The sequence below is a fragment of the Sciurus vulgaris genome, assembly GCF_902686455.1.
Source record: "Sciurus vulgaris genome assembly, chromosome: 16".
NCBI lineage: Eukaryota > Metazoa > Chordata > Mammalia > Rodentia > Sciuridae > Sciurus > Sciurus vulgaris.
The window spans coordinates 53710231-53736834 of record NC_136477.1 but is presented as its reverse complement, the minus strand read 5'-3'; the positions used below and the strand labels follow the sequence as shown (position 1 = coordinate 53736834).

The window sequence follows — 26604 nt, the reverse complement described above, 5'->3', positions numbered from 1 at the left end:
AGGCCCTGAATGGACAAGATTGCGTTTCCTTTCACCTCTATAAGCATTTTTTTCCTTTGGTACGGGGATTGCTTAACCACTGAGCCACATTCCCAGCCCCTTTTAGTATTTTTTTTTTTTTTTTTTTTTTAAGAGACAGGGTCTCACTGAGTTGCTTAATTTGCTGAGGCTGGCTTTAAACTTGCAATCCTCTATCTTCTGGCCCCAGCCTCCCAAGCCTGTGGGATTACAGGCTTGCACCACTGTGCTCAGCTCTATAAGTGTTTCTTAGACATTTTGAGATCCGGGATTCTCCCATAACCAATACTCCATTCATTCCCTCCCCTACCACCAGAAGAAAGCCTCAAATGAATAAATAAGTAGAAATGACCTGTTACTGATGAGCCATGTCAAAGAAATGTGGGCAGACTTGTTCATATTTTATAAACAGAGGTGCTATGACAAGCACGTGGAGCCATGACAAGGGCTCACACACCCTGCTTTCCAGTCCAGAGCCCTTTGCCCTCTCCCAGGCCACTGTAGGAAGTCATCAGAAATGAACCGGGCAGGCTGCAACCTAAAGCAATTTGGTTTTTGCCAATAGGACATAATCCATCTATTGTTCTAAGTATAGGGTGGTTTTCTTTCTTCCCTTTTTATTTATTTTTTTTTTTTTTGGTGGTACTGGAAATTTGGAAATTGAACTGGGGTGCTCTACCCCATTCCTAGATTCCTAGGCTGCCCACTTTTTTTTTTTTTTTGAGATAGGGTCTTGCTAAATTGCTGCGATTGGCCTCAAACTTGCAATCCACCTGCTCCAATCTCCCAAGCAATTGGAATTACAGGCACGTGCCACTTTGTCCAGATGGGTTTCTTTTCTTTTTTTTAGCTCTTTCTCTCTTTCTTTCTGTCTTTTTCTTCTTTCTTTTTTTCAGTGCTGGGGATTGAATTCAGGGCCTCACACAAGCTTAGACAAGCACTCTATCACTGAGCTATATCCCTAGCACTCCCCAGCCCTGGCCAATCTTCTTAAAGTACGATACAATGGTAGTTAGCATCTCACCAACTAAAATAAATTCATTCTCCACGTTCACAGCTTTTTAAAAATTTCTAACACTGATGCTTACCCCAAGATCCACAGGTTGGTGAGGTTCTGAGAAGTTACACAGACAGATGCATGGTTATGGACAGCAGTTGTTCCTCTGATTCTTAAAGGAGTTGGACCCAAAGAGTTGAAGAACTTGTGTTGAGATTGTATTTTGAGTGTAACATCTTGGAAGGTTATAAAACTTTCCAGGGTGATGGCTGAGGGGTGCTGGGATTCTTTGGGGATAATGAAAATGTTCTAAGATTGGAGTGATTCAAAGCTCTGTTAAATATATTAAAAGCCACTGAGCCAGGCATGGTGGCACAAGCCTGTAATCCTGGCAGCTCGAGAGGCTGAGGCAGGAAGATTTAGGGTTCAAAGCCAGCATCAATAAAAGTGAGAAACTAAGAAATTCAATGAGACCCTACCTCTAAAAAAAATCCAAAATACTGCTAAGGATGTGGCTCAGTGGTTGAGGACCCCTGAGTTCAAGACCCAAAACTCCCCTCCCCCAAAAAAGGCACTAAATTGTACACAATGGGTGGATTGTATGGTATAAGAATCAGAGAGCTAGTACAAAAACAAAACAAAAACTTTCCCAGAAGACTCCTGTCACTGCAGTCCACTCCCCAAGCTAACATATAGCTATACCGATAAATGGAAGAGCACCCTCTTAGCCACCAAGAAATAACTACTCAATTATTTGAAGACAACAAAGGCACCCCCTTTTGCTTTCAACTGTGCTCTTTTAGGAGGCAGGAGGAAACACTTGATATCTTAATTATCAGCTAGAAGTGGTCAGACTTCCCCCAAGAATGGTCATCAGCAAGGTCAGCTAGAGATTAAATGGTTAATCTGCAAAACTGCTTCCCCTGCTAAGGTCTAGGTATTTCCCTGAGATAAAGCACTTGTCTCTTAGTCCTGAGTCAAGTTTCAAAAGGCAGGTGAAGGGTCATTTTCCTCTCCACTGAAGAGAAGTCATACAGTAGTCTCCCCTACTTTGTGCCTGATGCTCACAAAAGAAGTCATTAATAATGACTTCCAGGTTAGGGGGAAAACCATGGGAGGAGTTCATTACTCCCTCTCCCATATCCCCTAACACTTAAGCCTTCAGGACTTCCAACAACCTTCAGGTCCAGCTTCCCCTTTTCCAGGATGTCAAAAGTGGTAACATAAAGGGTGCAGTGGCACATCCCTGTAATCCCAGCAGCTCAGGAGGCTGAGGCAGGAGGATCATGAGTTCAAAGTCAGATTCAGCAACTCAGCAAATCCAGTCTCAAAATAAAACATACAAAGGGTTGGGGATGTGACTCAGTGGTTAAGGGCTCAATCCTTGGTACCGAATAAATAAATGAATCAGTCAATCAATCAATCAATAGCTTCGTTTCACATGAAGCCACACAAAAATCTCTCAAAGCTTGAGCTGAGCACTTGTTTTACTTGCTTCAAATGAACCCATTTAAACCTTCAACCAATAATCTATATATACAATCTCAAGATCACAATCCATATGGAAGGCATGGCTGTTTGTGCAGCAGGGAGGTGGGCAAAGCACACAACTATCTTTTTACTTAAATTCCAGCCCCAGAATCCCACATTTCCTCCTTGTAACTACAGCCAGGTTCTTATTTGTATTTGTATTATAAGAAAACTTGCTCATGGGATAATCCTCAAAAGAAATGATATATGAGGTCTGAGTATCACCAGTCCCTAAATAGGGACTTCTTCAAAAGAAAGTGATTACTTGTGATCTCAAAATGAACTAATTACCAATCTCTAAAAGCTTTAGGGCTTTCTGACTGCATTCATCCAAGTTTCCAGGACAACTGGGCCAAAAAAGATAACCGGTGGACGAGTGATCAGAGTCCCAGAAAATAACTGCTGTTATTACCTATAATAATGTGTAGAAGTTTTGCCAAGTTAGCTGTCATATAGTCTGCAGTGGTCTATGCAAACATCTTCAAAGAAAACATTTTGAAGTGTTCACTTTAACTAGGAATTCTAAAAGAACTTCCCAATAGCATCCCAAAAGGAAGCCCAGATAGATTCTGATATTGGATGATCTTAGTATTTCAGGATCTGAAGACAATGATGCCATCTAATTTGGCATCAATTTTGAACAGGTATTTTTGTGCAATTTGAAAAGAGCTTAAAAGACAATTTCTAAGAAGGGTAGCCAATCAAGAAGCCAAAGTGCAATAAACCAAGTCATAAAAAGAACTCCAAATTCACCTGTGTTATGATAGGCAAAGGCCCTGGTTGACTTGGACACATCTTAGAAAACAAAAGACCTCCAAATCTGATAGGAGAAAAACTCCATGAAAGCAGGCACTGTCTATTTCACAGCCCTATCGTTGCCATTGAATGAATGTTGTTGCATAAATAAACCATGCAGAAATAGTTTCCCACAAAAGTTCAAGGACAGATCCATTTTCGTAAAGATTTTTAACATGTAATATTATCTTTCCCACAGATTTGAAAAAATGTTGTTATGCCTCCAATATCACTAAAATTATCTTTTGTTTCTCAAGAACAAAATGCACCCAATGCAGAGTAAATGGGCCCTCATCCAGATGAACCTCAGAGAATATTTAAAGAGGAGAAAACTGAGAGGAAAAGCTATCCACACTGTGCAGCACCAACTAGCAAAAAGCCGATCTGCACATTTGATAACAATCCTCTCCAGAACCGTCAGTTTCCTCTGGTTTCTATTTCAGCAGGGTTAGCAGTTTTTGAGGCTATTGACTTAAGTTTTCCCTTTTGTGTAGCTAAGAATTCATAGTTCCCTTGTCTTCTCTTATTTCTCCCAAACTTTCTCTTAACTCACCTGTGTGGCTTTTAACCAGAATTCTTTGTTTAGAAAACCTCCCCCTTTCTTCGGACTCCAGACTGAAAGCATCCTTTCCCTAAACACTGGCCTTTCTGATTTTATGGAAGCTTCATTTCCTTGCAGTAGAGGCCAAGTCTATTTCTTAGAGCTAAATTCATTGTACTCCATAAAAAAGAAAATGAAATCATTCAGGCACTGAATCACCTATCAACACTTGGTCAGTTGCTCATCCCAACGTGCCTTTTCTGGCAGTGACCTTGTGTTCCCTTCATCCTTCTGGTGTTAGTATTTTCCCCAGAGAATTCTTCCCTCCCAAGTTCATAGATCCTAAATCAGATGTGCTCTAAAATTTTCAGTTAGAAATGATTTCCTAAGGCAAAACAAGCTTGAGGAATGAAAGGAACTAAGGACAGAAATGAGCTTACTAGATAAAATATACTCTAAAATGTTTAACCCTTGGCACGAACCTTATCAGAGAATGAAGAGATGAAAAAAGGAAGGAAGGCACTTTACAAATACTTCACAAAGATAATTTCATTTAATCTTTCTAACAACCGTGAAAGGCAGCCAGGGCAGCCATGTATTACTCTCATGATAAAACTAACCATCAAGAAGGTTCCAGTGAGTTGAGTGCAGTGGCACATGCCTATCATACCAGCAGCGCTGGAGGCTGAGGCAGGAGAATCACAATTTCAAAGCCAGTCTTGGAAACTTGGTGAAGCCCTAAGCAACTCAGGGAGATTCTGTCTCAAAATAAAAAATAAAAATGACTGGAGATATAGCTCAGTGGTATAGCACCCCTGGGTTCAATCCCTGGTACAAAACAAAACAAAAAGAAAAAACAAACCTTTCAGGTCACGAGTAGCAAGTCTCATCCCAGCATCCCAGACCTGTACTAAGGTCTTGCCTCTTCCAACCCAAAGAATGTTCACTACTGTGTATTCCATGATGTATTTCTATCTATGTCCAAGGCGCAACTTCCTAGAGATTCAGTATTTGAAAGAGAAGTTAGACCTCTGAGCTTTGGGACATATCTCCCTTCAGCCAACAAGCTGGAAAGCCATTTTCACTCTTCCCAATAGAAAGCATTGCTTTTCTCTTCTCTTTTTCGTACCATTTTTAACAACTGCTTCTTTCCCAAAAATTTCCAACTGCTCTTGTTTTAAAAGCACTTACTCATAAGACATGAATAGTCCAAAAAGTTTGCATCAGCATATGATTTTCTCAATAAAGTTTAGGGCTGATGCAACATTTCTCAGTCTCAAACTTTACAGCTAAAATGACAAGAACACAGGATAGTCAAAAATTATGCAAGACAATGCTACATTTTTTTACTCCACACATCTGCGTCTATGGGTCTCCTGTGAGTCATTGTCTTTTGTGTTCAGTCATAATTACAAGAACTGCCATTTTCTACTCTAAATTATTTTGTCTTTTAAAGAAAAACTCTGCAATAAAACTGGGGGGAAAAAAAATCTTTCAACACCTGGCTGAAGCACTGACCTTTATGTTAGTACCTCAGATGACATGTTGTTCCAGTTTTTCACCAAAATTAGCAACTTACATGAACAGGAATACACACAGTAAGGTTGCAACTCATTTATTTATTCATCAAAAAATAAAAATTCAAAAAAACACACATGAAATCCTATCTACATACCAGAGGCGAGGACCCAAAAGTGAACAAGAATTGTCCCTTTTCTTATAGCCTGGTGGAAAAGAAAAGCAAGCAGTAATCACCAAATAAAGTGATCAAGATTACAGTAGGGTAATCTTGGGGCAGTGCCATCAAGAAATGCTTCCATAACTGGGCAAGGTGGCGAATTCCTGTAATCCCAGGGGCTTGGGAAGCTGAGGCAGGAGGATCAAGAGTTCAAAGCCAGCCTCAGCAACTTAGTGAGGCCCTAAGCAACTCAGTGAGACCCTGTCTCTCAATAAAATTTAAAAATGGGCTGGGATGTGGTTTAGTGGTTAAGTGTCCCTGGGTTTAATGCCTGGTGCCAAAAAAAAAAAAAAAGAAAAAGAAAAGAAATGTTTCCTGGAAGAAGAGGTCTGTGAGCATTTGTAAGCATCTATCTTTTCACTTTCAGTAAAAAGACTCAACTTTATTCCCTGAGTGGCTATAAGATTTATTCACCAATAGTCAAGTCAAAAATCTAATTTAAGGGCTTGGGATATAGCGCAGTTGGTAGAGTGCTTGCCTTGCAAGCACAAAGTCCTGGGTTCAATCCCCAGCACCAAAAAAAAAAAAAAAAAAAAAAATCTAATTTAAGAGCAGAATTATTGAATTATTGAGACCCTACCTTAAATTTCAACCATCAATACTCCCTTACACCAAATTACAAGTTTCACAAATCCAGTCCTATATGGTGCCTGTCCACATGGTGGTAGACTAGGTTTAAAGATAAACACAATGAAATAAAATGCACTTTTTAAAATGACAATCATTTTCCTAACTGGAAATGAACACTTTGAACAATTCAAGCCTACAAATACAAAGCATGGCTGTCGGAAGAGGAAACTGAGGTTCAAAAAAGTCCCACTTTAATACAACAGAATGAAAGGTCTCTTTGAACACCAGAAGAGCTTGAACAAAAAGAGAAACAGAAGGCTATTGTGGGGCTTTAGCCTCCAGATGATGAACCCCTAAACACACTGCAATGGTAAACAACAAGCCTCTGAGCTGGAATCTGATTTGGTGGCCCGACAAAACATTACAATTTATAGAATCTGTCTCTCCCCATTCATTATTTCCTAAGGTCCCACAGGCAGGCAACTCCAGGTTTTTGTTTTTTTTCTTTTTTTTTTTTTTTGGTAGTTCCTGGGTTTCTTTCTTGTAAATTATAACGCATAGTATGCCTTTCAAAAAAAGAAGAAAGAAAAAGAAAAAAACACGGGCAAATGAAAACAACCATGAATTTAGAGCCCCATAAAAGACAGTATATGTAACATAAATGAACTCTGGGTTTACTGCGAGGACCTATTACTCTTTCAAGCTTCTCCAGAGCATCTGCAATGCAAGTGAATTCTACCACTGCCCACTACAGAGCACGTTAGAGGAGGAAGGAGCACTTTGGCACACCTGCCTCCGCAGGACCCCAGACAGCCTCCCTCACCATTTCCCTGGCCAAAGCCAAGCAGCTGACCTGGAAATGGGGCTGAGGACCCCAGCCATTTTCTCTCTGCTGTCCCATAAGTAGGATCTAAAGTCCATTTGGCTGGCACATCCTCATCCCCACCACTCAGACCCCCGGCTGCAAGGTGGAAACCCAGTGGCCCCGAAGAGAAGACTGGCGGCGGGGTGAATGAGTCCCTAACAGTCCCTTCACTACTGCCCCGCGAGTCGTCCCGGGGCCGGGGTCCCAACACCTCGCCGGCTCCGAGTCCTTCCCCGACGCCGCCGGACTCCTCCCACCCCTCGGCCCGGGCGCTGCGGTCCCCGCCTTCCGCCACTCCGGCCTCCGCGTTCGCCTGGGCCCCCGGGGCCCTGCAGACCCGTCGCCACGCCCGAGCCCTCCGGGTCAGGGCCGCGCAGCCGCCCGCCCGCCCGCCCGCTCCCTCCCGGGCCCGGGGCCGCCCGCCCAACCGGCGGCCGCGCACCGTGTGCGACTGCAGGCTCTGGCTCGCCTCGATGGCTGCTGTCAGCGGCACCGTGTCGTCCAGTAGCACCTTGCCGGCCGGCGGCTTCTCCATGAAGGCCATCCCGGGCCGCCGGGCCGCCGCCGCCGCCGCCTCGGGTCGCGGGGCTGGAACCGGAGGCGCCACTCCCGCCGCCCGGCCCGCTGCACTGCCGCCGCTGTCAACACGCGCCGCCCCACGCGCCGCCGCCTCCCGCCGCGCCCCCGGGTCCTAGCGCCGACCCGCCACGGCGCCGTCGCTGTCAACACCGGCTGCCCTACGCGCCGCCGCCAGCCGCGGGGTCCTAGGGCCGACTCTCCATTGGTTGCCGGCCTGCACTCTGTTCTGTGCGCAGGCCCAGACTGTAGGCTCATTTACTTGACACTGCTGTCAACCGCACTCTGTCGTTGCCCTGGGCTCGGGACTCCCAACTGCACGTCAGACCGGGTACTCTTTTTACCGGGCCTCCAACCCAGAAACACAAAATCCTAAGCCAGCACCACCAGGGATCCCCAGATGTAGACACCCTATCCTGAGCCCTAGAATTCAGGACACTTCAGGTCCAGAGAAGTTCAAACCAAGCCTCGCAGAATTGGGCTTTTCAGATGAGACTCTCAGAAGCTGGGGCTGTCAAGACTTGAGACCCTTAGAACTAGGGTCTCTCCCTAGTTCTCTCTCCCACTCACACTACCCACACACAAGAACCCCAAGACCTAGAAAAAGAGCCTTCGAAATGAACCCTATCTGAGCCCTGGAGATCCACAGACTTAACAAACTCTGTCTGATTCAGGTTTTACAAAGGCTGTTGAACCTAGAGACAGGAGAACCCTGATTATATCTAAAGGGTACCCTCACTAGATCTCAAACTTAAAGCAGATTGTGGGGCAAACCTAGGTAGCCAAATGGCCATAACAGATTGGCTTTCTAATTTAGCACTAAAATAATGAGAACTATTCCTACATTCCAATTCTGACCCAATGTGTTTTAAAAGCCGTTTATTAAAGCAAAACCACACATTGTTTAGGAAGGACTCAATTTTTTATTTCCATTTCTTTAAGGCAAATGGATTATTGCCAGAATCACTGAAATAAAAATCTTATCATGATGGGACTGACCAAAACAAGCCTCTGCTTACATACTGCCGGTGGGAATATAAATCGGTTAAACCTTTCTGGAAGGCATTCATTCATTCAACCATTACTTACAGAGTATCTAACATTCTACCATGTAATAGGTCCAGTAGTAAGTGTTGGGATTTAATAATACTTATCAAGGACTTTAAAAATGTTCTCACTCTGTGATTCAGTATTCTACATCTAGGAAGTTTATACTTAAAAAAAAAAAAATCAGAGATTTGTGCAAAGATATAGTATTCAAGGACAAATATCTAATGCCCAATACAGGATTACACAAATATATACTCTTGAACTTTTTGCAGTGTTAAAAATCAGATTATTGGCTGGGGGTGCAGCTCAGTGACAGTATGTGAACAAGGCCCTGGGCTCAATCCCCAGCATCCCCACCCCCAAAATCAGATTATTGAATAATCATCATCTTTGGAAGTGCTCTTCACATATTAAACAATATATGCATAAATAAAACAATATATGCATCTGTATGACCCCAATATATTTACAGGAAAAACAGTGAAAGGAAACATACCAAAATGTGTCCTCTAAATGTAGCAGAATCATGATCTAAACACTTCTCCCTATTTTCAAAATGTCTCTAATGAAAATGTTTTATTTTTAAGATTAGGGTCCAGTGCTCTGAGAAACCACTGGTTCTGTAAAACATATTTCTGAGAGTAAGAATCCTCTGAATCTAGTCATCTGGGGTTAAGCTCCATTTGCACTATAAACTGTACAAATACACACTCCAATGGTGTAGTAAGAAAATCTGACTTGATCACAACTTACGAGTAATTTCAGATGCCTGAAGAAAGTCATTTTGCAATTTTCAAATGAGATGTTTTCCAATTTAAGATTAAATGATTGGAACATGATACTCTGGGCGTGTATTTTTGTCAAAGTTACTTCAGGTCTTTGAGTGCCTGTGGATGACAAAATGAAAAATAAGCAGAATTCTTTTCCTCTAATACTTTTTTAGGAGGATGGAAAGTTTGTTACAGATACAATGACTCCAAGGCAGTCTGCATTGAGTACTGGAATTGAGGTGCCTGTTACCACAGGGGAATAAAGGAGCAAAGAGTAATAACAACTAGAGGAGACTGTGGGGCAGTTCATAGAAGAGAAGGGGTTTGAGCAGTCTTTTTTTTTTTTTTTTTTTTGGTACCAGGGATTGAACCAGAACCAGGGGCACTTAACCACTGAGCCACATCCCCAGCCCTTTTTAATATTTTATTTAGAGACAGGGCCTCACTAAGTAGCTGAGGCTGGCTTTGAACTTGCGATCCTCAGCCTCTCGAGTTGCTGGGATTACAGGTGTGTGCGACCAAGCCTGGTATGAGCAGGGTCTTTAAGGAGAAAGATCACATCACTCCTTTTAGCAAACCCCTTGCTGAATATGCATTACATGCCAGACACTGTGTTAGGGGTACAGGGGAGTTAAAGAACGAGATAGATGTCACTTGCAATCAAGCTGCTTAGCCACATAAGCAACTAAAACCAAAATGGACATGCAGTGATGCGCTAGTCCAAGGGTTTGAGGGAGCTCTGAAAGTAGCAGGGCCATGTGAACTGGAGGAGCAGAGAGTAGGATGTGTAACAGGCTGGGCAGGAGATGCCCAACAGAAGAGAAAAAGGAGCCCTTCACATGTTGGATTCCAAGCTATTGAAGCCAGAATTGGGAACAGGTAGGTAGTGTAGAAATAGGGGATCGGGTCAAATCGAGGAAATGGAGGCCATAAAATCATCTGCCTCTGGAAGATGGAAACTGCCCCTGGAAGAATGGAATGTCAAGGATCTCCGGAGCCCATTGATTACCAAATTTACCTGCCTTTATCAAGAACTGCAAGCCAGGAACTGCTAATTAATGCCCCCTGGGCCCTTGCCTGCCTGAATCACCTTGGCCCTCCCCCTGCCCATGGCTTTTCACTTAATGCAAAACCAGGCCTAGTCACGTAGGCAGGAAAGAGAGATAAGGGGGGGAGAGAACTGGAGAACAAAAGAGAATTTAACCTATAAAAGATGTAGTGTGCGCTCACTTCTTGGGACTTTAGAACATCAGCCATGGCCCCCTTATCCTTGCCGGGAGAAGTCTGTATTATTAGCTTTAAATAAAACCTGCTTAATATGCTTGCCTTGGCGTGCTTCTCTAGTGTTCAATCTTCAACATTAGAAGGAGCAGAACTCGGCACCGGTGAACGGCGGTATCACTATCACACCTTCTCCAAGAGTGAGTGAAGAACATTCTCAAGAGATCCGAGAATCTAAGTCTATGGGGAGCCACTTTGAGACTATAGTGGCCACTAATACACACTTCTTACCTGAGCGGTGCTGCTTCAAGGAGGAAAGCAAGAGGGAAGAGATTGGTATGGGAGTAGGAGGAGGTAGAAAGGTAAGAGAAAGTTCGCCATGAGAGAAAAAAAAAAGTCACAATGTTAGATTGAGTACCTGGATAAAAGCTGGGCACGTAAAAGTGGTGCATGTTTGTAATCCCAGCTATTCAGGAGGCTGAAGCAGAAGAATCACAAATTTGAGGTCAGCCTGGGCAACTTAGGGAAACACTGTCTCAAAAGAAGAAACAAAAAGGGTTGGGGAAATAGCTTAATGGAGAGCACCACTGGGTTCAATCCCCAGTACTGCACAACCGAAAACCAAACCCAGACAAGAACCAGGCAAAAAGCTGATCTCATACACCTGAGGAGGAAACTGGTTATGGGTCCCAGCTCTGAAGCTACTCCTTGGGTCATGCTGCTCCACAGTTCACTGGCAGCCGGACGACTTTGCTTCAGTTTTCCTCACCTGTGGAGTGGAAATCAAGACAGGCTCCACCCCACAGGATTACAGACAGGACTGAATGCATTAATGAAGGTAATAGCCTGAAAGAGAGGCTCCTGCTGAGAGAAGGCACAGCAGGCAGCAGCTCTTACATTAGCAAGGAAATCAGCAGAACCAAACTGGGAGGGAAGCTGTTGGACCGAAAGGAACTCAAGAGCTTTTCTCCCTGGAAAGGAATTTGAATTGAAGATGGTAAGACAACCGAGCTTCCTAAGCCTTCCTTATGGTGTTTGACGGAATAAAACCAGGGACAAATCCTGCCTGGAACTTCTTCTGTAGATTCTTTCTAGAAGACAGCCCTTATAGATTAACTGTCCATGGCAGACCTTACAATTTTCTTTTTATCTACCCTGATCAATGCCTTGTCAGCGACCCCCTAAGAATGCTAGACTTAACTGGATCCCATGATCCAAAGGAGACAAGGCCCCAAACATGGGACAACCTCAACATCCATTTGGTTTTTCTTTTTCTTTCTTTAGTTTTGAGACAGGATCTTACTGTTACAGCCCAGGTTGGCCCCGAACTCCTGGGCTCATGATCCTCTTGCTTCAGTCTCCCAAATAGCTGACAGTACAAGCGTGTACTATGCTGGGCTCTATTTGGCTTTTGAAGTGGCTCATGATGAATGTGTGGGAACCTTCCCAGGGCCGGAGCTGATTTAAATTAGATTCACTTTCTTCCAGTCTCAGGCTGGGTAAATCCAATGAGGAATAAGGGAACCTTGACTTTTGCCATATACACAACTCCATAGGACCAATAAGAGAAATTTTAAAAAGAAAGAAAAAAGATTGTTTCCAATGTTTAGATGGCCTACAGGTTATTTATCTTACAATTTGACATTTGGCCTCATTGACTGAATATAAATTTTAGTGAAGATGCTTCTAGAGCTGGCAAAATCAAGTCATAGAAGCATGTAAAACTGTTTCCTAAGCAGGATGACCTTCCAACTAAAATTGTATTTCTTTAAATATTCATGATCTGGGATATTAAACATCATTCAACTCTCATTTAATCCTTATTTCCCTTACAAGTTGATATTTTCCATCACATCAGAGAGGACTCTGGTGTGGACTCTTGTCCAGGGTCATAAGAAGGTCATTCAAACCACTTTCTAATTAGGAGTCACCTTACAAATAAACTGTTTATGGAGATTACATATTAATCTTGTTCTATTTATGTATACATTATTTTTTGGATTTCTTATGATTCTGAACTTTAAATCGTTTCTTCTGGCTGGTGATTTTGCTCCAACTCCCAATTTCTCCGCAGATGTTGAGAATCCACATCTCTCCTGTGTTTGCAACCCAAATGAAGGCAAGATAAGAACAAAAGAAGTGAAACATCTGGAACCCTGGAGATAGTACTCCTAGTGGCATAATCTGGCAGCACTCCAGTTCTGTTCAGATAGAGGGAGTTAATACATTATGCCACCACAGGCAGTCACAGTCGCAGTCACTCAGAGTGACAGACAACCCTTGGTAGGACACGTTTTAATGTAAAAACTTAACAGATGTCATTTAATAGCAATTTTCTTTGGAGAGCAAATTGGTCTCTGAAACGTACGCTAAGAACATAAGAGAAAAATGACTTAATAGTTCAGGGCAAAAGGAAAGCCTGTGGTTACCTCAGAGGTACTGGTGTGCATTTAACAATTTCTTTTTTCTAGATGAATACACAAGCCAGGTCTATAAGACAATTGGTGGCCACAGTAAAGCTTTCCCCCACTTGCTATGCTGGGGGGTTAGGGGGAGAGGAATGAGTGGCATTCACCAATATGAAAATGTTTCTAATAGAATATAAAAATCTGTTCAGCAATTTTCCAGTACATTAGGCTGGAATTGCTTAAGATGGGTATTTCTGTAGTAATCAAACGTCACATAAATTGCAGTCTTACAATGCCCCTGTGTGGAAAGTGCTAGTACCAATTGGCCTACTTCATTACTTCTGTTCTTCCTTCCACATATTACCTGGTATAGTCAAGGGCACCTCTCAATTACCTGGGGGCACATTTCCGAACTTGAGTGTCACCCAAGCTTTCTTTCTAAGATAATCATTTTTTCAGCAGCTTGTGTGGGGCTTCAAATGAGAAAACCAACCAATTTTCTTCATAACTGGCTTTAACAAAGCATGAGTGGTTTCGGGATCTTGGCTCTGGGAGAAAATGATAAGACACCATTTACAGAGAAGTATCAATATCTTCTTGCCTACTTCTTTGTTCCAACTGTTACTGATTTACAGAGATCAAAGACCAGAACTCCTAGGGAGCATTAAAAATGTGGAAATGTTCTCATTGAAAAGCTATTTTTGAAAAGTTACACAGTGAAGCTGAAAAAACGGTGCTGCATACCTGTAATCCCAGTTACCAGGGAGGCTGAGGAGGGAGGATCACATGTCTGAGGTCAGCCTGGGCAACTTAACAGGCCCTGTCTCAAAAAAAAAATCTTTTTTAAATAAAAAGGGCTAGGAATGTAGCTCTGTCACAGAGCACCCAAGGACTCAATCTCTAGTATGGGGGGGGGGGGGGCCGACCAAGTTAACAGTTCAAAGCAATTATCAGCCACATCTGACATCCCTCCCCCAGCCCATGCTTGGCCTGCATGTAACTTTTTATCTTAAAACTAACCCTTTTAGCAATTCTTGCTCTGAAAACAATCACTGAATAGCAACTTAGAAAAAGGTTGGTGAAATGTATTTATGGAAGCCACCTAGTATAAAGGGAAATAATACAACTGTAGCAGAGAATAAGATCTAGAACATTCTAAATGTAAGAATTCCTTAGAATGATTTCAATTACTTCAATGGCACACATAATACTAGCAATTCGACAGTGCTCCAGGGACATACTGTAAGACCTACAGGGTGACATATAAAGGAGGGTCTTTGGAGCCAGGCAGCCTCAAGTTTGAATCCCAGCTCTACTGCACGTTAGCTATACAACATGGCACAAGTCTCACCACATCAGTTTGTTCCCTTGCCCATAAAATAGGACATTAGCCCAACTTCACGTAGTTCAAGGATTGGAGTAAATGTAGAAAATCAGTTAAGAATTTTAAAAATGGCAGCTACTAATACTAATGAACACTTCACAGTCCATTATGGACCCAAACTTTAAGACTGCTGCCAAGTCCCAGGGGATGAGTTTGACTTGATCTCAAGCTCTTTATGTTCTGATGTGATCAGAAAATTTCAATATGTCTAAGTGATTCACCTATAAGTGAGTCTTCTTTAGGTGGATCTCGGTCTGCACATGCTGCCTATTCTGAGAATCATGAGAACAGCTTCCTTTGGCATGGACTTTGGTATTTTCTTCCCAACTTCACAAAACAGAATACAGTACAAGTTTGGAAACACTCATTTGATGTAGAACACTGCCCTCTAGCGACTAGAACAGCTCTTTCTAGTAATCTGTTCAATTGCATCCTCGTTTAAAAAATGTAAAATAAAATAATTAAAATCTGGTTACTTATCCACCAGCCCAAGGAACACTTTTCCTGGAAATCTGGTGGAACCAACCACCAGATCTGAGTATCCTCTTAATCAAAGCATCAAGCTGTGGTCATTTACCATCTAAAGCTATCAGAGCACAGGTGGAACACTTGTATGACCAGGTGCTATTAATCCCGGCGACTAGGGAAGCACAGATAGGAGGATCACAAGTTCAAGGCCAGTATTAGCAACTCAGACACATCCTATCTCAAAATAAAAAATAAAAAGGACTGGGGATGTGGTTCAGTGGTAAAGCACTGGAGTCAATCCACAGTCATGGAAAAATAAGTTTGAGCTGTGTTGGGGATGATCATTCCTGTCAATACCCCAAAACTCTTTTAAGAACTTGGCCTTCTTATAAGTTTTATTTTTTCTATTTTTACAATAAAAGCGTGTATTTGTATATCTACACAACGTGCAGTGAACTCACATTTTCAAGGGAGGGAGAAAAGATTCTGGATTCTTAAAACAGAAGCTTTGCACTGAAGATTCTATTCCAGGATTAAAATACTAATACATACAGCCTCAAAGACTGGTTGGATGCCTACTTAACTGTAAGCTACTCTGCTTTAAATGCAGGAAAACCCCTAACCTCACTCACAGAGGAAATGGACAACAGTGGCTACTGTTTACAGCTGGGCCTTGTGCTTAACTGTGTATCTGTTATTTCCAACAATCCTCCTGCCCTGTACATGTTATCACCATTTTCTAGATGAGACAGAGTTTACATAACTGAGTCCGAATCTGCTCATAAGCCCTTCTCTGGTTAACCATGACCTGAAAGGCAAGTCCCAAAGAAAGTTGAGCAAGATGCCATCCTGGGGTAAGGAACAAATTACAATAAACTGACCCAAAAAGGGCCGAGGAGGGTATCTAAGAATATTTACTAGTAAAGGGTAAGTGTTCAAAGATGAGCCAAGTTCCACTGTTGCCTTCAGCAAGTAAATGCTAGACAGTTATAAATTCGGTGAGACTTATTCTACACAGATATAAATAGGTGTTTATCAAACACAAATCTAACTAGGTTTGAAATTCTGAAAGTAGACCCTTCAGATAAATAATAATCCTGATAGTTTTTCAATTTAAAAAACCTCAACAGCTGGGCGGCATACTACAAGTGTGAACCTGTAATCCCAGCAACTCGGGAGGCTGAGGCAAGAGGATCTCAAGTTCAAAGCCAGCCTCAGCAACTTAGTGAGACCCTGTCTCAAAATAAAAAATGGAAAGGGTTGGGGATGTAGTTCAGTGGTTAAACACCCCTGGGTTCAATATCCAGTAGAAAAACAAAACACCAAAACACAACAGCAAAAAACCTTAACAGACGATGAAGTCATGTACCTATTCAGCTCTTGGTGAAGTCTAAGTTCAAACTGGAAAGTGGACATTTGCTCACCCCTCTACCTGCTCCCCTTCTCTAATGTGGCTTCTGAGTCTATCGGCCTTTCCTTGGTGATGAATAGCACGTAGCCCGTTTCCTCAGATGCTTGTTATTAGCAATCAAACTGTGTTTGAACTTTTAACTTTAAACACCTATTTCAGGATTTGGAAGCTTCTGGAACCATAACCTTGACCCAGCCTTCCATAACAGTCTTTTTACTTTCTATTACACAACATGACACTGCAATAAAAGCAACAAACCGCTTCAGCTTTTTCACTTCTGCAGAAGCTAAAACCACTTCTCCAATATATAAAGGAGCTGGAAAGTTAATTTCCTGCGAGAGAAATACACAGCCTGGTCCTGGCATTTTAGTACCCAAGAGAGCTGAGATAAGTCCATTGATCAAAACTCCATGTACAATTGTCCTTCCAAACTTGGTGTATTTAGCAAAATCTTCATTTAAATGCAAAGGATTGACATCTCCTGTTAATTGTGAGAAGGCAGCCACATCCCTCTGTGTGAAGGCTCTGCTGAGCTCAGCCCGGTCTCCAACCCTCACGTGCACATGCTGCAGGGGCTGTCTACTCTGCACTGGTTGATTCAGGCAGAATCTCCTCTGAAGTCCACCCCATCGAAGGCAATAGCTGGATATTACTGGGAACATCTTCAGCATCCTCAAATTTCATCCATAGGAGCTTCTGGCCTGCTTCTGTATTCAAACTATGCAGGCACCAAAAAGTACTTTTGAGAACTGAGGTAAGTTTCTGAAATTGAAGACTACTCAATCCAGTACCAGTTCCCTACTATTACCAGATAATGCGAGGAGAAAAGGAGAAACCTACAAGACAATGAAAAAGGTTAATGCAGTACCACAGGAGGAAAATGCACTGCCACAAGGGAAATCAGAAACATGCCCAGCTTTACAGAATGAACAAAGTGGTGCACCAGCACTTTATTTATTTATTTATTTATTATCTGCAGGACTGGAGAGGGAAGCCAGGGCCTCACACATGCTAGGCAAGCACTCTAATCATTGAGCTATACTCCCGCCCTTTTTATTTTTTTGAGTCAGGTCTCACTAAGTTGTCCAGGCTAGCCTTGAACTTGTCATCCTCCTGTCTCAGTTTCCTGAGCTGCTGTGTGGCTGCACTAGCATTTTAAAAAGTGGCCTTAAACAAGTAGTCAAAGGCTCTGCATGAGTGTATCAATACATAACACACTAGATGTAAGCGTTAAATGAAAAGACTATCACAAGAGCTCCAACTTGGACCCCCAGACATCTCCCATATGATCTGAAATCTAAATACTTTGTCCACATTTTCAGAAGCAATGAAATCCTAGATTTTAACCCCCTTGGTAGCTGATATTAAATGGAAGACCTTCATTCAAACAGAGTAAAAAGCAGTTAGACCATATGCAGTCTCATTTGGAACAAGTGAAGGAACAGACTTTACCTGAATCACTCTGAAAGCACATTTTTTGCCTTTGTAGGATCCTAACAGGGTCAAAGAGCTCCACAATTTGACTAGACCACTGCCGAAAGATCAAGAAAACAAATAAATTGAGGCTTCCAATGTTGAAAACATTTCTAAGATTTCAGAACATAGAAAGGACAGTTGCAGATTTTACTGTGCATTTTAAAATTCTTAACACTAATTTATCTGTACAAAAGTTTTATATACATATGTTTGGATATAAAACAGTTTTAAAAATTAAAAAAATTAAAAAAAAAAAAGAAAGCAAATAAAGATTGAATATCTCCTTGAATATCTCCTTAGTACTTGAATATCTCCTTAGTACTTTTGTTTGTTATAGTCCAGAGAGTGTTTTTTTTTCACCAGAAAAACCTTTATTTAAATGAAAACAAACAACAACAACAAAAACTAAGAGTAAAAGCATAGTATTTCATAGGCAAGAATAAAATGAACCTAGGAATACTTCTGAAATATGTATTACTGGCTGTCTAACCATGGCCATCAACTGGGAAATTCTAGCTGTAGTCAAATCACAAGCTTTGTTCTTTCTAGCACATAGGCCCCTGATGGATGAATATTCAGATTCATCTCAGCTTAAATTTCCAAAAGTTGCCCAGAGTTCATAATCTCCAAACTCTTCTCATTCTAGAAGAAAGCATTTTTGCTACTTCTCCATCAGTCTCTCTTCCCCGTTATTCTACAACATTCCTGTTCATCATACCTGCTACATATTCTCAAGATGGCTGACAAGGTCTTCTCTTCATAGCTCAGGACATCCAAAGGCAAGGCAGCACCAACCTACGTATGGAACAATGTATTAGCAGGCTCTTCTCATCATTACCCTTGACCTCATTAATGAGTTCTAATGAGATCCTGTCAACTCCTTGTTTTTGAGTTTCTCCTCCCTTGATGGTGCTGGTGCTCTCAAGTGCCTGCTCATGGCTTCCCTTGCCTGGAACGTTCCTATACATCTTCATGCGGCTGATCCCTCCTCACCCCTCGAGTCCTTGTTTGAATTGTTCCTTTCCTGATTCTCAAGATCAGTCTTGATCTGCTTGCTCTGCTCTCTCCACACAGGATGCCAAACTTCCTCTCTCATAATTCTCATCTTTTCACTAATTAACAAATATTCCTGTTTAAAGGATCAAAACCATTAGTCTACGAGAAAGAGGCTGTGTCTCTTTACATTCCCAAAACCCAGAATTTATACCTGACACGCAGAATGTGCAGTTTTGGGTTTTTTGTTTTTTTTTTTAACTTTTTATTTAAAGCAACTAGACAAGAAGAGATTGCAAAGCAAGCTATAGGGAGGTTCCACGCACCCTTCACTCAGACTCCCCCAATGCCAACATCTTGCATTAATATGATACAGAATCAAAACGAGGTAATCAGTGTCAGTACAATTTGGGGTTTATTCAGATTCTACCAGTTATACATATACTCGTATTTGTACATGTATCTGTATGTGTGCGCATTCTATGTAATTTTACCACTTAAGTAGCTTCATGTAACTACTGCCACAACCAAGATAAAGAACTGTACGGTCACAAGAGTCCCTCACTCTACCCCTTTACCACACCTCCTCCTCATCCCTGACCCCTGGCAACCACTAATCTTTCTCTAGATTATTTAATTATGTTATTTCAAAAGTATTACAGATATAGAATCATACAGTAAGTAATCTTCAGGAGACTGCTTTTTTTTTTCATTTGGCCTAATACTCTGGAAATTCATTTAGTCATTGTGAATATCAACAGTTCATTCCTTTTCATTGTACTGAAGGACAAGTGGGGTGTTTCCATTTTGGGGTTATTACAAATGAAACCACTATGAACATTTGTATATAGGTTTTTATGTAACTATTAAGTTTTTTAAACTTTTCCTATTTGTTCTTTTTAGATATACATGACAACAGAATGTATTTTGACATGTCATACATACATGGAGTATAACTTATTCTAATTAGGATCCCATTTTTGTGGTTGTACATGATGTGGAGTTTCACTGGTTGTGTTCATATATGAACATAGGAAAGTGATGTCCCATTCATTCTACTGTCTTTCTTATTCCCATCCCTCTCCCTTCCCTTCAATCCCCTTTGTCTAATCCAATGAACTTCTATTCTACCGCCACCACACACGCACCCTTATTGTGTGTTAGCATCCATGTATAAGAGAGAACCTTCAGCTTTTGGTTTTTTTGGGATTGGCTTATTTTACTTAGCATGATAGTCCCCAGTCCATCCATTCACCCACAAATGCTATAATTTCACTCTTCTTTGTGGCTGAGTAATATCCCATTGTGTATATATCACATTTTCTTTATCCATTCATCTCATGAAGGGCACCTAGGTTGGTTTCATAGCTTAGCTACTTTGAATTGGAATGTAAGTTTTCATTTCTCTGGGACAAATTCCCAGGAGTGCCACTTGCTGGGTCACTTAGCAAGTATGTGTTGTTTATGCTGCAGAGTCCCTGCACCACTTAACATTCCCACAACCAATGTACAAGTGATCCAATTTCTCCACATTCTTGCCAGTATTTAGTGTTATCACTTTTTGTTTCATTCATTCTGTTCTGTACATACTGCTATCTAAATGAATCATTCATGACGTTTCCCTAATGTCTAATTCTGTTGAACATCTTTTCATGTATTTCTTTGCCAATTACACATCCTCTTTGGTGAAATGTCTGTACATGTTTCTATCCATTTTCTGAATGGGCTGTTTGGGTTTTGAGAAATCTTTATATATTTTAGATAGGCACAGGGGAGCACCCCCATTATCCCAGCTATTTGGGAGGTTAAGGCAGAAGAATTTCAAGTTCAAGGCCAGCTTTGGCAACTTAGTGAGACCCCGTCTCAAAATAAAAAGGATTAAAGATGTAGCTCAGTGGTAGAACAAATGCCTACCATGTGCAAGGCACTGGGTTCTATCCTGGGTACTGCAAAAATGAAACAAAAAAGAGAGAGTTCTTTTTATATATTTAGATATTAGTTCTTTGTCAGATTACTTAGTTTGCAAATACTATCGCCCAGTCTGTAACTGACCTTTTCACCCTCTTAACAGTCTAACATTCTTTTGCTGAGTAAAAGTTCTTAATTTTGACAAGGTAGTTGGCAGATTTTGCCTTGATTGAATACATGAATCAGTAAATAATTTCCTGAGAATCGTCTTTGCTTTTCCTCTCAACTTCCAAAGCTCTCCTTTGTTCTCAATTCAGTGTTAGGACAAAGAGATGCAAAGTATTGGTCTGTGATAAGACAAGGAGCTGCATTAGGATGCAAAGCAACAATATCACTAAGAACACACTTTTTTTTTTTTTTGGTATTAGGGATTGAACCCAGGGGCGCTTAACCACTGAGCCACATCCCCAGCCCTTTATTAGGTTTTATTTAGAGGCAGGGTCTCACTGAATTGCTGAGAGCCTCGCTGAGTTGCTGAGGCTGGCTTTGAACTCGAGATTCTCCTGCCTCAGCCTACAGAGCTCCTGGGATTACACGCACACGCCACTGCACCCAGCTCAGCACTCTTTTGTCCAGCTCACTGAACAGGACCTTGTACACTCTAGGCAAATGCTCTACCCCTGAGCTGCACCCCCTGGCTCTCACAGTGTTTTATAAGACCTTTTCACTAAAGGAAATAGTGTGCTTGTTCTAGCATGAACCCCATCTCTTCAAGATAGGCAAAACAACAGTTTGCAGATAGCCAGCCTAGGCCACACTCTGAGTAGCAATGAACAAATATTTGTCTAACAAATTCCTTGTCAAATAAAGGAATAGGGCTATTGTTGTGGTTCAGTGATACAGTGCTTGCCTTGCATGTGTGAGGCACTGGGTTTGATCCTCAGCACCATATAAAGTAAATAAATGAAATAAAGGTATTGTGTCCATTTACAACTAAAAAAAATTTTTTTTAAATACAAGGCATATTAGAACAAACCTATTGTAATGCATCATCTACAGTTTAAAAATGCTGTTAGAATTCTTCTTCCTTCCTATGGTAGAGATCAAATCAGGGCCTTGCACCTGCTTGGCAAGCACTCTACCTCTGAGCTATATCCATCCCTTCTGCCCCTTTTCTAAATTTCTTACTAACTTCTCAGTCTATTAAATAATTCCATACCTCCCCAAACAGATCCTTTAGGGCAGAAATAAGCAGCTGTTTGAACTGTGCAGCATTCAGACCAACTCCATGATCTTGAAATTCCCTGTAAAAAAAACATTAAAAATTTAAAAAAAGACTATGCTATTCAGATTCATTTTAAAAAGGTAATCTAAAATGTAACTTAGGAAATTGAACTTACAGGCAGACTTTCATGTAGTGGTGCTCAGAGGGATTTTTGTAAACTATTCTTTCATACTTGGTAGCTGGTGCTGGCATCTTTTCCAATGCTGATCACATCTACAGTAAGTCGAGAAGGTTAGTAGTTACGAAGGTACACGCTATCTTTCACTTTTTTTCTGGGGTGGGGGGTGGTAATAGGGATTCAACTCAGGGGTTCTCTACCACTGAAATATATATTCTTTCACCCTTTTATTTTGAGACAAGTCTGGCTAAGTTGCTGAGGCTGGCCTTGAACTTGCAATCCTCCTTCCTCAGCCTCCTGAGGCTATCTTTCATATTTTTGTGTGTGTGTGTGTGTGTGTGGTGCTGGGGATTTGAACCCAGGGCTTTGTGCTTGCGAGGCAAACACTACCAACCAAGCTATATCCCCAGCCCAAACTTTGCTTTCTAAGAGGTCAGAAACCCCGAGGTTGCCACTTGTAGAGTCAGACCTGACAATCTTTCACATTTTTAATAAGAATTCAGCCCATTTGATTTTAAAAGACCTCTTGACATAGTAACAACTAATTCTGGTCAAAGGTTACCTACTGAGATAGAAAGGAAGTTCCTGTTTTCAATATGCCAGGCCATTGTCCTCTCACTTTTAAGTAGTAGGATTTATCCTACTAACATAATTCCTGCTAACATTTTTCGGTACTAAGCACCAAGCTCTGTGCTAAATACATCACATGCACTAGTTTTGATGTCTTCAAAATTATCCTATGATGTAAAAACTATTATTCCCATTTTTTTTTTTTTCCAATGCTGATAAACTTTACCAATGAGCTACATTCCCAGCCTTCTAAATTGTGAGATAGGGTCTCACTAAGTTGCCCAGGCTGGCCTTGAACTTGGGATCCTCCTGCCTCAGCTGTCCAAGAAACTGGGAACACAGGCATGCGCCAATCTACTCAGCAATTACTCTCATTTTAAATAGCAAGGTTTTTGAGAAGAATAATTCCTGAAACGGCCACCCTTATGGTGTGAACACAATCTGTCCCCTCAAAACTCGTGCTTGACCTTGGATCAGAAATATAAGCCAAAATTAACTTATTTTCTTTGTCCAATCAAGGAAAGGGACTTATCCAAGGCAGCAGAACAACTGAAACGTACTTATTGACGCTGAAATGGACACTTAAAAATGGCTAAAATAACACATTTCACATTTTGTATGTTTTATGCTAAGACATAAGAAACTTTTTTTGTTTAAAAGTGTGCAGTGCTGGGGATTGAACACAGAGCCTTGCACAAGTTGGACAAGCGCTCTACCACTGAGCTATATCTCCAACACACAGAGCAAATGTTTACTGAGCAGTCACTTCTCCACAGGCCAGTCCTCAGAGATGACAGCATTGCCCTCTGCAGGCTCTTCTGAGTTTAAAGATGCGTGGAGGACTCTGGCATTCACCAGGCTCAATGAAAGACCCAAGTGCTCCCGTGGTCATTGCCATCAGCAGCTTTTACCTTGGCTTTTTTAGTGACTACAGGGATGCAGGTAAACAGGTCTATGAGCAGTAGCTTCCGATCTACTCCCCTCCCCAATCTGGTCTCCACAGCAGCCGGTGAACCTATTAAAATCTACTCAAGCCACGTCCTTCCCCTGCTCAAACCCTGCAATGCTTCCTATTTTATCAAGAGCAAGGTCAAAGTCCTTAGCAGCCTGCAAAACCCCACCTGATCTGTACTGTTCTTCACCTCGTGCCATTCTTCCTGGACCCAATCCCCTCCACCTCCCAGTTCTTTCTCATACACTAGTCTCTCCCCCGTCTGGTCCCCGGCTTCGGCTTTTCAGCACACTGGAAATAACTTTATTCAAGCAGTCACATGGTTCACTCCCTTGCCTTCTTGCTGGTTTTTTGCTCAATCTCAGTCAATGTAGCCTAGGGCCCATCCTAATACTGCACCACCCGCTCTGTGTCCGGACCCTGCTCTTTTGTCTCACAGCGTCTGCTACTTTTTAACATAATTACCTAATTCATTTATTCTTTATCTCTACTCCCCCAGTAAGTTCACTCCACGAGTCTGGGGTCTGTCTGGTTCGCTGCTGTTTTCCAAAGACCTAAAACAGTGCGTTGCACAGTGCAGACGTTCAAAGCACAACTTCTGGAATACTGGGGCAAAAAGCTCAATCCCCTACTGTTGAGCACTTAGGCTGTTTCCAACTAACAACCGCCGTTGATTTAGGGCTCTCCTCGGCGCGTGGCACAGGCAGCGCGCCCTGCACAGCGCCACTCACGCCTCGAGGTCACCCTCTGCGGTAGTGACCCCTCGCCGCGTGCTACAGAGACCCACCTAAGTCCTCTGTCGCAGCGGACCGGGACCTCCGGCTCGCCGCACAGCCCGCACGATCGCTCCCGCTCTGCACATGCGCACTCGGCGCGCGTGACAGGCGACACCAGTTGGCCGACTGAAACCGCTCCCGGAAACAACCACACTCCTGTGGACTTCCGCTTACCCGCTGTCCGTCGAATTAGCCTGACGCCTCCCCTGACTCCTGTTGGCTGCGAGGATTCGCCAAGGTTTGGAAGTCCCATGCAGGCGCCAGAGCCTGGGTCCGGGGAACTCCTCGAGTGTTTTCGTTTGGCTGCGCCCTGACCTCCCGGATGTGAGATAGGCAAGCGGATGTGACATCACCGCGCGGAGCCGCACGTGGAGTCTGGTGTGAATCCCGTGCAGGAGCTGAGGGCGCGGAGTTTAGCGCCCTCTGGTGCCCACTCTGGGAAAAGTGAGTGCAATTGTCTGCAGAGGAGGCCTGTTTATGTTGGCGGGTGATGTTTTAATAGTTATTTGTTTTTTCATGGTTTTTTTTGTTGTTGTTCTTGGGATTGAACTCAGAGGGGCTTTACCACTGAGCCACATCCCCAACCTTTTTATTTTTTGTTTTGAGAAAAGGTCTTGCTAAATTGCAGAGGCTGGCCTCAAACTTGTGACCCTTTCGCCTCAGCCTCCTGAGTTGCTGGGATTACAAGCATGCGCCACCGCGCCTGGCTTCCTGCATTCGTTCTTCAACGGATTTATTTATCTAGAATCTCTTGGTTGTTTCGGTGCTGAGGATCAAAACCAGGGCCTCATGCATGCAAGGCAACTTCTCCTCCACTGAGCTAGATCACCTGGCCCTAGCATCTCTTCTGAACATCTCCTGGGTCAAGCACTCTCCAAGGACAGGACCCTCTCTTAATGTCCCTTGTGTGTCTAGCGTACAGTAGGTGTTCCGTGTGGGCTGACATGGAAGAATCCAGTTTGTCCTATTTCCAAATGTAAGCCATTTCACTTATGCAGTTATTTACTAAGTACTTGTTGAACTAGTTATTTGCTGGACTCTATTCTAGGTGCTGGAAACTCAGGAGAATAAGAAGATATGGCCCCTGTTCTCATGAAACAGTGTATTTAATAATAATAATGGCCGCTAATATTTATCAAATGCCTACTTTGTGCCAGGCACTGCATGGAAGACTTTACATATGCTTTTATATGAAACACTTATATAATCCTAATGTAGCTATTATTATAATCATGCCCATTTTACAGAGGTGGAACTGAGGCATAGAGAGAGGCTAAGGTATTTGCCCAAGATCACACAGTTATAAGAGATGGAGCAGGCTGTCTGATTCTGGCCAGTGCTCTCCACACTGTACTGCATTGTTCACCAAAGCCCAAGGTCAGAGGTCCAGACTCGGGATCCCAACAAGTCTGGTCTGGCCACTTGCCCCAAACAATAAATGGGAAAAGTAATAGCGAAAAGGAGGCAAGGAACTTTAATCAATATTGCCGTATCGAGAAGGCCAAGTGAGTTCAAGTGTCTCAGCCTTGCATTCTGGGTGCTGACATGAGCTTTAGGTTTAAAAGAGGAAGAATTGGGACAGAGGCTGAGAGATACTTAAGCAATCTTGGTCAAAGTGGGGTCTGGTTTATCATTATCTCAGTTCTGGTTCTGCAAGGTGACTTATCACTTAAGAAGTTCTTATCACTTGAGGGGGCAATTCCACTTGCTGCTCAGGATGTTTATCTATCAGACCTGTGATCCTGGAAAGGGGCGATTTGGTTTCCATGAGATGTTTATTCCTGCAGAGGTGCAGGAGGGAAGACACGAAATACTGCCTTTCAGTCACCAGAGCCTGGCATGTCTTAGACAAATGATTTAACCTTCGCAAGTTTCACCCTGGGTTAAACTTTCTGCAAGTTTTCATTGTTCCTGAAAAGGTGCAGGGCAATGACTGGAGACTCCAGGGATCTGGAACAGGACGTTGTAAAACCTGGCAGTTAAATGTCCCTGCAAATCTTGAAAGTACCTTAGGTATTTTTATCTTGATGTCCTCCGTCTTGACGAGGGTCAAGATAGGTTAGGTAAATTTAGGGCTAATACCTTGTGTTACCAGTTTTTAGATGTACATTCTTTAAATGACTAGCATACCTATGTGCAAAGCTGAGCAGGAGTCTGAAGACAGATACAAAATGAAGGCAGAGA

At 42.4% G+C, this 26604-nt stretch overlaps 3 protein-coding genes and 1 long non-coding RNA gene across 17 annotated transcripts in view; all 4 read right to left on the bottom strand.

Moving 5' to 3' along the window:
• The window catches only part of PXK (PX domain containing serine/threonine kinase like), a 75117-nt gene extending 67414 nt beyond the window's left edge, over positions 1-7703 (bottom strand). For 7 of the 13 annotated variants that reach the window (XM_079114406.1, XM_079114407.1, XM_079114415.1 and 4 more), the window contains exon 1: positions 7497-7703. In XM_079114406.1, the coding sequence (XP_078970532.1) occupies positions 7497-7598 (102 nt within the window). In that variant the 5' untranslated portion in view covers positions 7599-7703. The remainder of the gene's footprint in view (positions 1-7496) is intronic. The other 6 variants (XM_079114403.1, XM_079114408.1, XM_079114411.1 and 3 more) reach the window with 1 other exon arrangement.
• Positions 854-7473, bottom strand: LOC306646062. Its single transcript, XR_013759813.1, has 2 exons — positions 4744-7473; positions 854-4639 (listed from the first exon to the last, which is right to left on the bottom strand). It is a non-coding gene; the product is annotated as an uncharacterized lncRNA (long non-coding RNA).
• A 6440-nt stretch (positions 7704-14143) lies between the features above and the next one.
• HTD2 (hydroxyacyl-thioester dehydratase type 2) lies at positions 14144-17013 on the bottom strand (the record flags this gene model as incomplete). Its single annotated transcript, XM_079116273.1, has 1 exon — positions 14144-17013. One exon carries the CDS (start codon positions 17011-17013, stop codon positions 16498-16500), a length of 516 nt encoding a protein of 171 aa, XP_078972399.1. The 3' UTR covers positions 14144-16497.
• A 31-nt stretch (positions 17014-17044) lies between these two features.
• Positions 17045-24756, bottom strand: RPP14 (ribonuclease P/MRP subunit p14). Of its 2 annotated transcripts, none has more exons than XM_079116277.1 (6): positions 24595-24756; positions 22120-22217; positions 21939-22023; positions 18537-18613; positions 17795-17873; positions 17045-17178 (listed from the first exon to the last, which is right to left on the bottom strand). In XM_079116277.1, the coding sequence occupies exons 2-6, from the start codon at positions 22194-22196 to the stop codon at positions 17122-17124; spliced, it is 375 nt and encodes a 124-aa protein (XP_078972403.1). In that variant the 5' UTR covers positions 22197-22217; positions 24595-24756; the 3' UTR covers positions 17045-17121. The 2 variants fall into 2 exon arrangements, with proteins under 2 accessions (XP_078972403.1, XP_078972404.1); XM_079116278.1 differs by lacking the exon at positions 24595-24756 and adding an exon at positions 24110-24521.
• Between the last annotated feature and the right edge of the window lie 1848 nt (positions 24757-26604).